The sequence below is a fragment of the Mus pahari genome, chromosome 1, assembly GCF_900095145.1.
Source record: "Mus pahari chromosome 1, PAHARI_EIJ_v1.1, whole genome shotgun sequence".
In the NCBI taxonomy this organism is placed as follows: Eukaryota; Metazoa; Chordata; class Mammalia; order Rodentia; family Muridae; genus Mus; species Mus pahari.
Window position 1 is genome coordinate 88,499,712 of NC_034590.1, and position 14,246 is coordinate 88,513,957.

The 14,246-nt window shown below is 44.1% G+C and overlaps 1 protein-coding gene across 2 annotated transcripts in view; it reads left to right on the forward strand.

Annotated features, from left to right (window-relative positions):
- The window catches only part of Vps35l (VPS35 endosomal protein sorting factor like), a 103,293-nt gene that overhangs the window by 61,183 nt on the left and 27,864 nt on the right, over positions 1-14,246 (forward strand). For both annotated transcript variants that reach the window (XM_021192584.2, XM_029546221.1), the window contains exons 20-25: positions 1,414-1,476; positions 2,238-2,323; positions 4,829-4,909; positions 7,965-8,028; positions 10,883-10,981; positions 12,862-12,939. In XM_021192584.2, the coding sequence (XP_021048243.1) occupies positions 1,414-1,476; positions 2,238-2,323; positions 4,829-4,909; positions 7,965-8,028; positions 10,883-10,981; positions 12,862-12,939 (471 nt within the window). The remainder of the gene's footprint in view (positions 1-1,413; positions 1,477-2,237; positions 2,324-4,828; positions 4,910-7,964; positions 8,029-10,882; positions 10,982-12,861; positions 12,940-14,246) is intronic.

The following is a 14,246-nucleotide window of genomic DNA, read 5'->3' on the forward strand; positions in this document are numbered from 1 at the left end:
AGCCGGGGAAGACACATGTTCCTTTTGTAGAACTCACTGAGGAGTAGACGGGTACTGGAAAGTGCCCTCTGTTTACTGCGTTTTCATAATGAAAGCTCACTGGGAAAAAACAAAAACAAAAACGCTATTTTTTAAAACTGTAACATACATGTAGCTATGCATAAGTGTTTAAAAATGTTTTTGTTCCAAAGGGATTACCCGTGTTAGAGTAGTCTAATATAGTATAATGCCCTGTGACATTGCTCATCACAAAGTTTTCCTTTTCTTATTGCTTTCAAATGAGGTCTCCCATGTCTTGACTGGGCTGGCCTTAGTATCTGGGCTGAACTCACTATCTCCCTGCCAGTACCCACCTTAGTTTTTCCTCAACTCTCCTGGACAGCTGCTTCCTTAAGAAGTGAGCTTGTACACTTCTATTTTTGTGCTTGTAGATCTTGAGAGGAGATACGGCAACAGTTTCTAGTACAAACAAGGGGTTTGTCAGGAAGTGTTCTGAGGAGCATCCAAAGGCCAGGAGTTACTTTTTATTTAGAAGCAGCATCTCCCTGGTTCTCCCAGGCCAAGCTGTTTTTGGCCGAGAGTCTGTATACCTAGGAAGAAGGCAGTAGCCAGGAAGCTCTGGGCATTAATGAGCCTTGGTACCATCTTTGGGTCAGTGGCCCTTGGCTCCACTGGTAAACTCTATCATCTTCCTCTTGCTGAAGTAATAAAGAAATGCAGGACCATGGTGGGCTGTAATAGGGGATGGCAGTCTGTGGCCCATACCCACTTGTTTAAATAAAGCTTTATTAGCACATGGACACTCATCTGTTCCCATGTTGATTCTAGCTGCTTTCATGCTTCACTTACAGCTTGAATCGTTGTAGATCTAAGTTGTTTGTGGTCTGCTAGACTAGCAGCAGAAGCTGGGATCCAGGGGTGTCGTTCAGTTGGCAGAGTGCTTGCCTAGCGTGCTCAAAGCCCTGGAGTAGGCAGCCCAGAACCTAAGACAGGCTTTGCGGCACATACTTAAGACCTCAGGCACATACTTAAGACCTCAGCGTCGGGAGGTGGAGACGGGATTAGAAGTTCCGAGTTACCCCTGGCGACACACTGTGCTCAAGTCATCCTGCGCTTCCTCTTGTTTTGCAAGATAAGTAGAAAGCATTGCAGAACAGGCTCTTCCCTGAGCACTTGGGTCGTCCTACTTAATCATCACGGGACACTGCCACTGGGGAGAAGGGGCCGAGGCCAAGACACAGTCCCCACTGAAGGGTGAGGTAGAGAAGGGCAACCGACTGAGGCAGGGTCTAACCAGAGCTGTTTCCTTCCTTAAACAATCTGGGCTGTTGTGATTGTGGTGGGGAGTGCTGAAGGAAGGCTGCCGTTTTGAGCACAGAGGTTTTATTAAGCAACCTGTGTACTATTTCACAGCTCCAGTCAATAATTAAGAAAGTCATCGCCCACTTCCACGATTTCTCAGTTCTTTTCTCAGTGGTGAGTAGCATCTCTCAATGACCTTTGGAGACACGCATCTTCCGTCGCAGTAATATTTTCCTGTTACCCAGGCCTTTGTAAAAGCAGGCCCTATCCGCTTAACAAGCAATTATGCTCCAGTGACTGAAGCACCACTAGGAAATACAGTACACACAGACTGAAAGAAAAATGCTGTTTCTGTTTATTTTCTTCCTCATCAGAGGGTGTGCACTGCACATGCTGCAGGTTGAGCACCCGGTATCCAGATGCTCAGGGTGAGAGGCATTTCATACTTTGTATTTTGTTCTTAGATTTGGGGACATTCATAGGGCCCAAATCTAAGCATAGAATTCACTCGTGTTTCATATACACCTTTACACAAAGCCAGAGTTTCATACAGCAGCTTCATGATTCTGTACAGGAGACTAATGGTGCAAGCTCAGGGATGTGCCTGCCATGTTCTGTGCCCACACTGCCAAACCATGCAGCAACAATGATGCAGAATGTCACGATAGAGAACTTGAGGCATCGTGTTGGCACTTTTCTGAAAATTATGGAATTGGGAACATCTAAAACTTCAGATTTTGGATTAAGGGTGTTTAATCTGTAATCATTAAAAAAACAAAATAAAACAACAACAAAAGAATTCCAAGCTAGGTCTTCCAGGGGACTCCCGAGCATTCCTTCTGCTTGTTTGACAGCCCCACCTCCAAAAAAATGACCCACAAATTCTAGAAAGTTATTTGTGTCAGTTACACATCAAATGCTTTCTTTGTTCCTAGGAAAAGTTTCTGCCATTCTTGGACATGTTCCAGAAAGAGAGTGTGCGGGTGGAGGTTTGCAAGTGCATCATGGAAGCCTTTATCAAGTGAGTATGGGACTGCATAACTGGCCACCAAGAGTCTGAGCACCGCGTGAGCTGCGTTGGTGGTTCATGCACTCTGAAGCTTAGTGCTGAAAGCACCAGTCATCCCTAAAACACCACAGGCAGAAAGGCACTAAAGGCAGGAGCCAGCCCCAGTGGCTCATTCCTGTAATCCCATTGCCAGGAGGCTGAGACAGGCAGATGGTAGGTTCAAAGCTAGCAAGACCTTGTCGCTTGTGTGTGTGTACATATAATATAATATGTATATAATTATATATATATATTATATATGTATATACACATATACATATATATTGTATTTAAATATTTAAATTTAAGTATATTATATATGTATTATATGCAATATATGTGTAATATGTGATATATATATAATACATATGATAATAAAGAGATAATTTAAAATAATTTATTTAAAAAAATGAAGAAAACAAATCAAGCAGTCCATGGGGAGTAAGGCAGTAAGCAGCAGGGACTAGTACCAAGAAAGCTTCTGCCTTCAGTACGGGGTACATAGCCACAATTAGCCACTAATTTAGTTCTTTTTTTTTTTTTTTTTTAAAGATTTATTTATGTATTATATGTAAGTACACTGCAGCTATCTTCAGACACTCCAGAAGAGGACGTCAGATCTCATTACGGATGGTTGTGAGCCACCATGTGGTTGCTGAGATTTGAACTCAGGACCTTTGGAAGAGCGGTCAGTGCTCTTAACCACTGAGCCATCTCTCCAGCCCTTCTAATTTAGTTCTTGTCATTTTCCTAAAACTGCCTACTGGTAGTGTTCCATGTAATGTACAGGCAGTGCACAGCCATATCTGGTTTTTCACATGGCACGAGGGATTTGAACTCCAGTCTTCATGCTTGCACAGCAAGCAGTGTTACCTGCCAAGCCTTCTTCCCATCACTTTAATTTTAATTTAGTTAGTTTTTTTTTTTTTTTGATTCTAAAGCATCAAGTATTCAAGATAGAACATTATCTACCCAAACAGATACATGAAATGCCTGTAAAACAGTGGAGAGTGTCCCACGCAAGTATGCCAAGAGCCTATCATATATGCACATTGTTCTAGAACTGGGAAACCTGTAACTTTGCCCTCATGTGCATGGCGGCATGGGACTGCAGTTCTAGATACTCAGGAAGCTGAGGCAGGAGGATCGCTTAAGCCCTAGAATTTGAAACCAGCCTGGGCAGCACAACCAGATTCTATCTCAGAAACCCCCAAACTAAGACCAAACCCCTCAACCTCCTAAGTGATGAGGCCGAAAGAAAAGACATGAGAAATTCAGGGAGGAGGGTGGGTGAAATACAGAGACAGGAACTGAGAGTGTGCCGTAGTGGAAGAAGGACGGATGACAGTGACAGTCTGGAGGAAGGAGAGACGACAGCGACACTTTGTGGACACGGATGAAGCCCGCTTTTAAAGTTACACACTGATTTTGAATGTAGTGGACAACATGTAACTAGTTCAGTTTATTGGTGATTTCGGATCAGTTCTCATAGGGGAAGGCTACATTGTAAAATGAAAATTGATCTAAATAGGAAGTACATAAGTATGGGTGAGTTTAGAAAATTGAGTTTAATGTTATTCCAAAATACTCTAAGAGTTAGTTTTATCTTTTTCTCATTTAAAAAAAATTTAGTTACATTTATTTCTCTCTGTGTGTGCATGTGCATGTATGTGTGCACAAGTGCAGGTATGTGTATATGTGTGTATGTACATGTGTGTGCGCGTGCATGTAGCCGTGTGTGTGTGTGTGTGTGTGTGTGTGTGTGTGTGTGTGTGTGTGTGTGTATGTGCGCGCGCGCGTGCGCATATGCTGCAGTGCAGATGGGGAGGGCAGAGGGAGCTTGAGTGAATTTTCTCCTTCCACCACGTGGGTTGTCAGGCACAGCGGCACCCGCCTTTACCCACGTAGCCAGCCTGGCCCTCTGCTTACCTTTCTAGAATATTAATTCCTGGCCTGATTCATGGGGTAAGGCACTCGTTGCGCAAACCTGATAACCCGAGTTCAATCCCTAGAGTTGTCCTCTGACCTCCACATACGTGCTACAGTGTGCCTACACCTACCCACACAAATACATACCATGAAAAATGAATAAAATCTTTAAATGCATTCTTTCCTAAAGATTAATATTGACAGCTTTATCTTTATTATACTTGGAATGAACACACCTACTTTACATGAAGGTTCATGTTGAGAGTTTGTCCTCTTATGTCACGTTTTGTCTGGCATTTAACTTTTGTGCGGGTTGTGGGCAGCTGCAGAAGGTGTTACATGTAGTAAAACTTGGCTGTGATTTTGCAAGGAAGGGCAGTCCAGTCTATAAGGAGCACCTTGTGACTTACAGAACAACTGAGAGCAAACCAGAGGAACTCACCTAACAGATGCACTGGGATTCCTAGACATGCATAGCTGGCGAGAACCCAACCCGTTCTTTCATGGCCGTGGACAGAGCTCTTACAATTGTCTCTTAATGTCTCCTAGGCACCAGCAGGAGCCAACCAAGGACCCTGTCATCCTCAATGCCCTTTTGCACATTTGCAAGACTATGCACGACTCTGTGAAGTAAGCTGATCTTAAACCGAATTGCAGTGTGACTGGGTGCACTAGGGGGGACATCTGTAAGCAGCTGCTGCAAACAGCTTGATCTGATCTATAGTCCCGAAAACTGGGGCTGGAGAGAGAGTGCACGGAATCAGAGTGTTCTTGCTCTTGTGGTGGACTTGGGTTTGAGTCCTACGACCCAGCTGTTGGCTCAAGATCTCATATAACTCCAGTGCCAGGAGATCTGAAATCCTCTTCTCACCTCTACAGATTTCTGTGTGCACATGGTGCATGTGAACTCGTACAGACTCATATACATACACACAAAACAAGAAAAATGAAAAGAGATATCTGCTCACAGGGGCTGGGGGATGGTTTGGTTGATAATATGCCTGTTGTGCAAACGAGGACCTGGGTTTGGGTTCCTGGCATCCATGTAAAAACCAGATGCTGCTGTGCACATCTCTAACCTCACTGGTGGGGGTGCAGAGACAGGTGGGTTCCCCCAAGCCAGCCCAGCTATCAGAACGGAGAAGCTCCAGGTTCAGTGAGACCCTGCTCAAAACAGGTGCAGTACAACGGACAAAGACGCTTGTCATCAGTCTCTGTATTCTCTGCATGCATGTGCGAGTGCACACACACTCCTATTGACAAGAATATTCCAGTCCTATAGAGCCAGGCGTATAAGCCAACCTTCAGAAGAGAAATGAGATAGTGTATTATGTTCTCAGAGAGGTTTCTATTGGAAGAAGAGGCTACTCTTGTGCAAGTGACCTCATTTCTTAGGGCAGTATTAGTATAGTGACAGCTCACCCAGCCAGCCTCTTTATCTTACACTTAGCTTGTTACTGAACATGCAAATGACCATAGCTTCATTTCTTTTTTTAAGAAAATGGTTTATTTTATGCGAATTGGTGTTTTTGTCTGTGTGAGGGTGACAGATCTCTGGGAGCTGGAGTTGCAGTCCGTTGTGAGCTGCATTTGGGTTCTGAGAATTGAATGTGGCTCCCCGGGAAGAACAGCCCGTGCTGGCAACCGCTGAGCCATCCTTCCTAGCTTTCATTTCTTACATTGCTTTATGTGCCCAGGTTGTTGAAAGCTCGAGTCTAGCCTCAGACCGAGCCTTTCCGTCAAAGGATGAGCTATCCCCTTTTGCGTTTTAGGTTTTTGTATTTATAATCATATTTCCATCCTGTACATTATTTGTAGCTATTTTAGTCTCCAAAGAATTTTTACACAGCAGCTTGATTCACTGAGGAGTGTTTTATGGATGGAGAAAGTTGCTTTGGAACTTCATCATCCACAGGATGCGCTCCCCTCCTTTTAATTTTAGAATCTTTATAACTGTGCCTTCAAATTCATGAGTAGTTATAAACATCCAAATGTTATCAGTATTATACCTTTGCCAGGTGCAGAGGCATACACTAGTAATCCCAGAACTTGGAAGACTAAGGCAGAAAGATGACAAGCTCAAAGTCAGACTACATGGTGGGACTTTGTCTTGACAACACCAGTAATAATACATTTTCATAATAAATGAGCCCAGTAGACTTTAATTGAGCAAAAATAGAAATAAAAGCGCATATGCACTTACATTTGCAAGGTAGTGTTTGGCTCAAAAGACCACAGTGCACACTGATGGCTCTTAGGGATTCACTCAAGGGTCCAGTTCCTTCCATGTTGTTGCTGTACCATCCCTGAGCCTTGCTACCCATCTCCCTGCTGGAAGGTAGCCTACCTCACCAGTCCACAGTCCATGCCTTAAAGAATAGCAGCTTTCTCTGAGGGACAATGCATGGAAGAGTCACACTTGACCTGCATCCACTTTATCAGCAACGAGGAAGGCTGGAAGATGCAATCTTAAAGAACTAACTACAGGGCACCAAGCATGCTGCTGAACATACACTTGTAAGTCCAGTTCTCTGGATGCTCAGGCAGGAGGCCAGCCTGGGTCATATAGTGAGACCCTGTTTCAAATACTAAAAACAAAAAGAACCTAGGACACACTGAATGTCAAAAGAAAATGTAGTGTTTACTGAAACTTATTTTCCCTTATAATGAGCCAAACGAAACTTTCATTCCTGTTTATTTTTGTTCCTGGAGATTAAACCCAAGGCCTTGCAGAGTGCTAGGCCAGCACTCTGCTACTGATCTCAACCACCAATGCCACATTTTTAAAAACTTTAAAAATGAATTTGGGACCGGACAGTGGTGGCGCACCCCTTTAATCCCAGCATTTGGGAGGCAGAAGCAGGCGGATTTCTGAGTTTGAGGCCAGCCTGGTCTACAGAGTGAGTTCCAAGACAGCCAGGGCTACACAGAGAAACCCTGTCTTGGAAAAAAACAAAACAAACAAAAATGAATTTGGGGAACTATTTGTATATATAATCAACTAGACTCAAAATTGGAAATTTATATTTGTGTTAAATTTTCTGTCAGTTATACATGATATCTGTTTTCAAATGCATGCAAAAATAAGGTGGATTGCTGGGTGGAGGTAGGGATGGGTCGTCACAGGGAAACAAACAGGCAGGAGATGGTAGGCACTTGATGGCAAGGGTGTGGGTGTTTGTTAGTCCTTTGGTATGTGGTTGAAGTTTTTGAAAATGAGAAGATGCCAGGTTTTCTCTGAAATATATATAAAACTCTGATATTAGAGCTTGCTGCCTGAATTCCAAAGAAGAGAAAGGTTTTTGTTTTTGGTTTTTTTTTTTTTTTTTTTTTTGTTTTGAAGGAATGTTAATTCCAGGTATGCTTTGAACATACGTTCTGTGTAAAGTTGGTCCTTTCGGTTTCCTGAGTTTTTTTTGTTTTTTTTTTTTTTTTTTTTTTTGTGCTGTTGATAAAGACACTTTCAGAACAGCAGGGTGTCTTTAGGGAGAGGAGACAGACATTTGAATTGCGTGCCCATGGTTAACACTTCTATCTGAGGACAGACAGACAGCCTGTTGGGAGTTTCTGCATCTGGAAATTGCACAGGCGCCTTGGCTAGTTAAAGCGCCTACCTCTGGTGCTCTTCTCTTCAGAGGCTGCATTTGCTGCCCCTGGGTTAATTATGCACCATTATTGATCCTAGTGCTCTCACTCTTGAAGATGAGAAAAGGATGCTGGCCCATTTGATCAATGGATTTATAAAAATGGTAAGTCTGTGGGAAAGACGCTTCAGTTCACTTGGGAACATGAGGTAATGTTTATCCCCTCTGCGCAGAGTGGCTTACAGTGTATTCCCCAGTGCCTTTCATTTTTACTGAGATAAGATGGAATTAGAAATTCCGTATGTTTGCCAAGGCTCCCCTGGGGGCAGAGAGAGCCAGGATAAGCTGAGTGTGGGGAAAGTCAGTGGGAAGGTAGAACAGGGACTTACTGGCTCCTTCAACAAAGTATAGTTGAACGCTCCTGGGGAGTGGCTGGACCTGGGGTCTCCTCTGCCCCCCAACTCCTGTCTGTGTCATCTTCAGTTCCACCCTCTTCTCCCTTGATTTCTGTCCTGTGCAGGCTTACTTCCAACCCCATGGCCTAGCAAGATGGGTTCTTGTGTGTTCTGGGACTGGAGCTTTTTGGATTAACTTGTGTACTAGTTACATTTTTCTTTGGTTACCAAATTTCTGATAAAAGCAACGTAAGCAGGGAAGAGTTTCTTTCAGCTCATAGTTTAGGAGTACAGTCCATCAGGATAGTGATGGTGGTGGTGATGTCACCAAGCTAGGAACTTGAAGCCACCATCCCTTTGTGTCCACAGTCAAGTACAGAGAGGGGCAGGGGGCAGAAATGCTTTTTTTTTTTTTTTTTTTTTTTTTTTTAAGATTTATTTATTACTATATCTAAGTAGACTGTAGCTGTCTTCAGATGCACCAGAAGAGGGCATCAGATCTCATTACGGATGGTTGTGAGCCACCATGTGGCTGCTGGGAATTGAACTCAGGACCTTCAGAAGAGCAGTCAGTGCTCTTAACCACTGAGCCATCTCTCCAGCCCAGCAGAAATGCTTTTGCTTAGCAATTTCTCCTTCTGTACTTTGGGACCCCAGCCCAAGGAAGACAGGTACTGCCTACATTTAGGGTTGATCTTTTCATCTTTATTTACCCAATCTTGATAATACTTGGTAAATATCTCAGAGGCCTATTTCCCTATCGATTCTAAACTCAGTATACTAAGTTGACAGTCGTGATTAACCATCGCAGCTTAGGAGGCCTGAGAGAGCCCTGGTGACCCAAATCATAAAGACCAAGAATGGAGAGGAAACAGCTGTTCTGTGGATCTCTGGGCAGAATGCCATGTGTGCGTACATGTCCCTTGTATTCATGTACTGCTGCATGGCAGTTTTCCTAAGTGTGGGAGCTTGGACTCACTGCTTCCTTTGTTTTTTCCTATTTGATGAGTATATAGATATAAATATTGTATTTTGTTTGTATCTCCCCATCACCCTGTCTCATCTCCCTCCCACTCCCTCCACCCTTCCCAACAAGTCTGTATCTTACTTTCATTTTGATTTTTTGTGACACACTGAGTTCCATTAGTGTTCCTTGCATGAGCTTGAGTATGGAATTATTTACTAGAACATGAGCATATTACCACGAACGCTGACTCCCTCCCTCAGCAGCTGTCATCTGGCTTGTTCTCTTAGTTTGTTTGTACATCCGTAGGTTGACTGGACAGCCGGGCGTCTCCAAAGGGTGCCAGCCCATATGGCTTGATTGAGTATGCATGAGCACCTTGCTTACCTTCCAAGGCTGTTGCTGGATGACTCTTTTTCCCTATCCACTCATGTCTTGTCATCTAGTAGTTTTGTTTTTATAACTCCCATCATGCTGTCTTTCACGGGGGTAAAGTATGGAAGCTCAAGGCTGCAGGAAGCCAAGCCTTAGATATACAGTGACCCTTCGCTCTATTCTGCTGAGTTCTGTAGGTCAAAGTGAGGCCCAGGGTCATCTGTGAGGGAGAGGAGGTGAAGAGACCTCACAGCCTGATGGGAAGAGCCCAATGGAGATCCCACACTGGGAAGGGTTGCTTCAGTCATTTATGGGAACATCCTGTCGTTTGCTGCCCTGACTCATCTTAATTCTGGGCGTTACTGAGATCTTCCTGTGCTGCTGAGGCTGGCCTTGAACTTCTGGACTGAAGAAGTCCTCCTGCCTCAGTTTTAGGATTATAGTTGCACCTCACACACCTGGCTTGGAATCCTCTATTTTAGTAAAACAGCAGAATCCACTGTTGAGAAACAGTGACCTGCTCAGCAGCAGGGTAAAGTTGCCCATTGGTTCTATGGGTGCAGTCAATTTTGATAAAAATTCACTCAGCCTTTCTGTTCCCGGGTAGAAGATGGACCTGGGGGTATTTACGGAGTGCCTGTCCTTCCTCCTGACTTACACACCATGCTGACCCAGGGCAGTTTCTCTTCTTCAGCCCTTGAAGGTTGCTGCATCACAGGGAGTCAGGTGTGAGCCTCTCGTACTATGGGGACAGGAAGCTGCTCTGAGGAGAAGGGGACCCTCCTACTGTCCAGCTTTCCATAAAGCCAAGGGAAGGGGTGCCAAGGGGCTATGGTGGAGAAACTTCCTTTGTGGCCCTGGCTGCCACCAGGAGCTGCTGAAGTCAGGCCCCCATCGGGAAACAGTCGGATGTGACCTGTCTCAGGGAAGCCCCTGTGACAAATGGCTCCCAGGGACCCAATTTATGTGAAAATTCCATGATTCCCAGTCTGGGAAATTCTATTTTTGCCCAGCTTCTATTTTGTGTCCTTGGACTTCTTGTCCTTGCCCAGAGCTGGGCTGCTCAAGGGGTATTTCAGGTCTACTTGGGAGGTAGGGACACGAGACCTTTGTGGTCAGGGAGAAAGAGTGAATGAGTGTGTGTGTGTGTGTGTGTGTGTGTGTGTGTGTGTGTGCACGCACGCGTGCACATGCATGACTGTGAAGGCATGCACTCGTTTGTCTTCCCACTAATAGCAACACAGACTGTACCTTGTTACATCTCTCTCTCTCTCTTTGACTCTAGGTGTCCTTTGGCCGTGATTTTGAACAGCAGCTCAGCTTTTACGTCGAGTCCAGGTCGATGTTTTGCAACCTGGAACCTGTTCTTGTGCAGTTGATCCATGTGAGCACTCTTGTCATGTGTTCTTTCAGTGAGTGTTGACTGATTATCAGTACACCACATACGAGCTCAGTTTGGGAGTGTTCCTGTAGTTGAGGCAAGGTCTCATGTAGCCCGGGCTGGCCTCAAATCCACTATGTAGCTGAGGTTTGCTTTGAGCTCCTGGTCCTCCTGCCTCTACAGCACCACGGCTACACCCCGAGTTCTGGGAACAGCTGGCTTGTAGTCTGTGATTCTCCGAGCACCCACCCTCCTGCTGCTCTCCTGGGCTGGAAAGGTGGTTTCTCGGAGACTGATAGGTCCACAGCTTTGCTTAAGTTTTTGAGCACTCATAGTCATTTTTTCTTTCTTTTTACGTTTCATTGATTTTCTTTCTTCTTGTCTAACCTCCCCCTGCCCTGCCCCAGGCTTCTCAGAAATTTGTGTACTCTCATTTCTGCATGATAGTGACAAGAGTAAAGTGGTCTGCAGTGAGTCCACTGACGGGCAGGTAGCCTGAGGCCCTTGTCTCTATGCTTTCTTGGGTTAGCATTCTGCAATCTTAGTGACCCCTGGGTCAAAAGAATTAGTGACGGTTCTGGTTATTATTATTATTATTATTATTATTATTATTATTATTATTATTATTTGGTTGGTTGGTTGGTTTGGTTTTTCGAGACAGGGTTTCTCTGTATAGCTCTGGGTGTCCTGGAACTCACTTTGTAGACCAGGCTGGCCTCAAACTCAGAAATCTGCCTGCCTTTGCCTCCCAAGTGCTGGGATTAAAGGCGTGCACCACCACACCTGACTGGTTCTGGTTATTATTAAACAGCTAACAGCTTGAAAAACTTCAGAAACAGTAAAATAATAATATCATATATGTATATATGTTGAAAGAGGAACAGACTGGGTGTGGAGCCCAGGGGCAGCGTTTATGTGTGAGCCTCTGGGTTCTATCCCTGCATCTAGCAGGACAGAAGCTTGTCGCCTGCACAATGGTAGCCACTGCTTGCTGAAGTGTGTGCGTGCTTGACAGCACACACACACACACACACACACACACACACATACACACACACACACACACGCATGAGTGCACATGTTTTTGCTTTGCATAGTACTTGCCTTTATCACTGTAGCTGCCAAAGCCTGGCTACAAGGGATGAAATTCAGTGCAGTTTTGAGTCATGAGCTATATACCACATCAGCACTTTGCGCAACATCCAACAATTGCTTACTGTCCCTTACTGCCCTTGATTGCAGCTCTCTGGGGCTGCCATGGCACACAGTTTGGGCACCAAAACTTCCATCATTCTTTTTAATCGATTAATAACTATTGAAGAAGAATAACACTCTGTATGTACTTATTTCTTCTTAGTATGTTATTTTGCACAAATCATTATAAGATATAAATCTAGAGACTTTTATCTATAAAGAGGGGGTTGGTCATAGCGCCTACCCCATAGGGTTCTAAAGATCTAATGAGCTAGTGGTGTGTGTCAGCTGAAAAACGAGTAATAACAGTTATTGCTGTTAGTATTAGCACCATGTGGTTACATTGCTGGGTACTACTAGATTTGGAAGTTTCCTTGGAATATAGAACTTCCGGAAATGGGGTAAATGAACCCTGGCTATTCATTAAAGCAGAAAGAATAATTTGTTATGCTCATTGTTACACATGACCAACACAGCCAGTGCCTTTTTTCCTGTGTCTTGGAGGTGTTTGCTCAAGCCACAACGACCTAACCTGCCTCAGTGTCCAGGGACACCTGCTTATCCTCAGTCTATGTCTGCTTGTCTGCCTCACTGATGTCTGTCAGCCCGAATCCTATCCTCCGGAAGATGTTAAGTCAGGTTGTGGTCATTCATTACCATTTCTGTTTTACTGTCTTCTCACAACCTAGAGTGTGAACCGGCTGGCAATGGAAACAAGGAAAGTCATGAAGGGAAACCACTCCAGAAAGACGGCTGCGTTTGTCCGGGTGTGTTCCAAAGATAAGGGCTGCAGACTTGGAGCTTTGGCGGGCCACTGAGTTTGCACATTGCCAAATGCTTGGGGGGTAGGGGAGTTGGGGCGTAACAGGGGGAGAAATGTACCATGATAAAGATGGCTTAGTGTTGATTTTCTAGATTTGTTTTCCCCAAGGAATTGATGGGCTAATCAGCTTCTGTACTGTTTTCAAAAGAAATGTCTAAGAAGCCTAATTTCAACACAAATCAGACATCTCCAACCTCCAGGTCCAAAACTTTGTAAAACCTGAAATTTGTTGTGAAGCTATGACTGGACAGTTCCATAAGATGACTGTTTCCTGTGTAAAGTTACTGAAAGTTCTGTGCACATCAAGTCTAAACACAGAATTCCTATGTGTATCAAGCACATAGGGATTCTGTGTTTAGACTTGGGGTCCCTTCCACAAGACATGGCACTATGTATTATATACACAAATACTCCAAAATCCAGAACTCTTAGAAGCCAGAAACACCTCAGAGAAGGGATGTGCTCCATCTGGTATCTGAGGTGGTTGAGATGTGTTTATATCTCTGTATGTCAACTTTATTCTCTTAAATTTTTTCCAATATATTAGTATACAAATTTTCTCTAGTAAACCATTTTCATAGAATACCCTCATGCCTGTAACTGGAAGACATGATATAATCTTTGTTCTTAGTCAAGATCATATCCGAGTCAAAGTTATATCCACATGTCAGCTTGAGTTGACACTCCTAATCATAGAAGAGTGGTAGTGGCCCTGCCTTTTAAAATGAAACTGCCCGAGAGATTATAGTGAAGGGGAGTGTCCAGTCTGCCTGTCCCTTTACCCTTTCCCTCTGTCCTTAGGGTCAGCCACTGTCAGGCATTTTATCCTCTCCAGCTAGCTTCTCATTAGCCCCACATTTCTTTCTTTTTTTTAACCTGTATATCTTATTTATTGAAGTATGTTGTTACACACAAAACTCGCAACTCGCACATTCTTTTTTTTTAAATTAAATTTACTTATTTATCCCAACACCAGCACCCCCTCTCTTCCTAGTACCCTCTTACACAGATCCTCCTCCATTCCACCTTTTCCTTCTCCCTTGAGGAAGAGAAGCCCCCTCTAGGTATCACTCCCCTCCCCCACATCAAGTCTCTGCAGGGTTAGGCTCATCCTCCCCCACTGAGGCCAGTTTCTTAGCAAGCAGTTTCTCTTTTGCACACATAGAGGAGTTATCTATGCATAAGTGCAGCGAGGGATGAAGAGTTAGTTTTCTTTTTTTTTTTTTTTTTTTTTTTTTTTTTTTTTTTTTT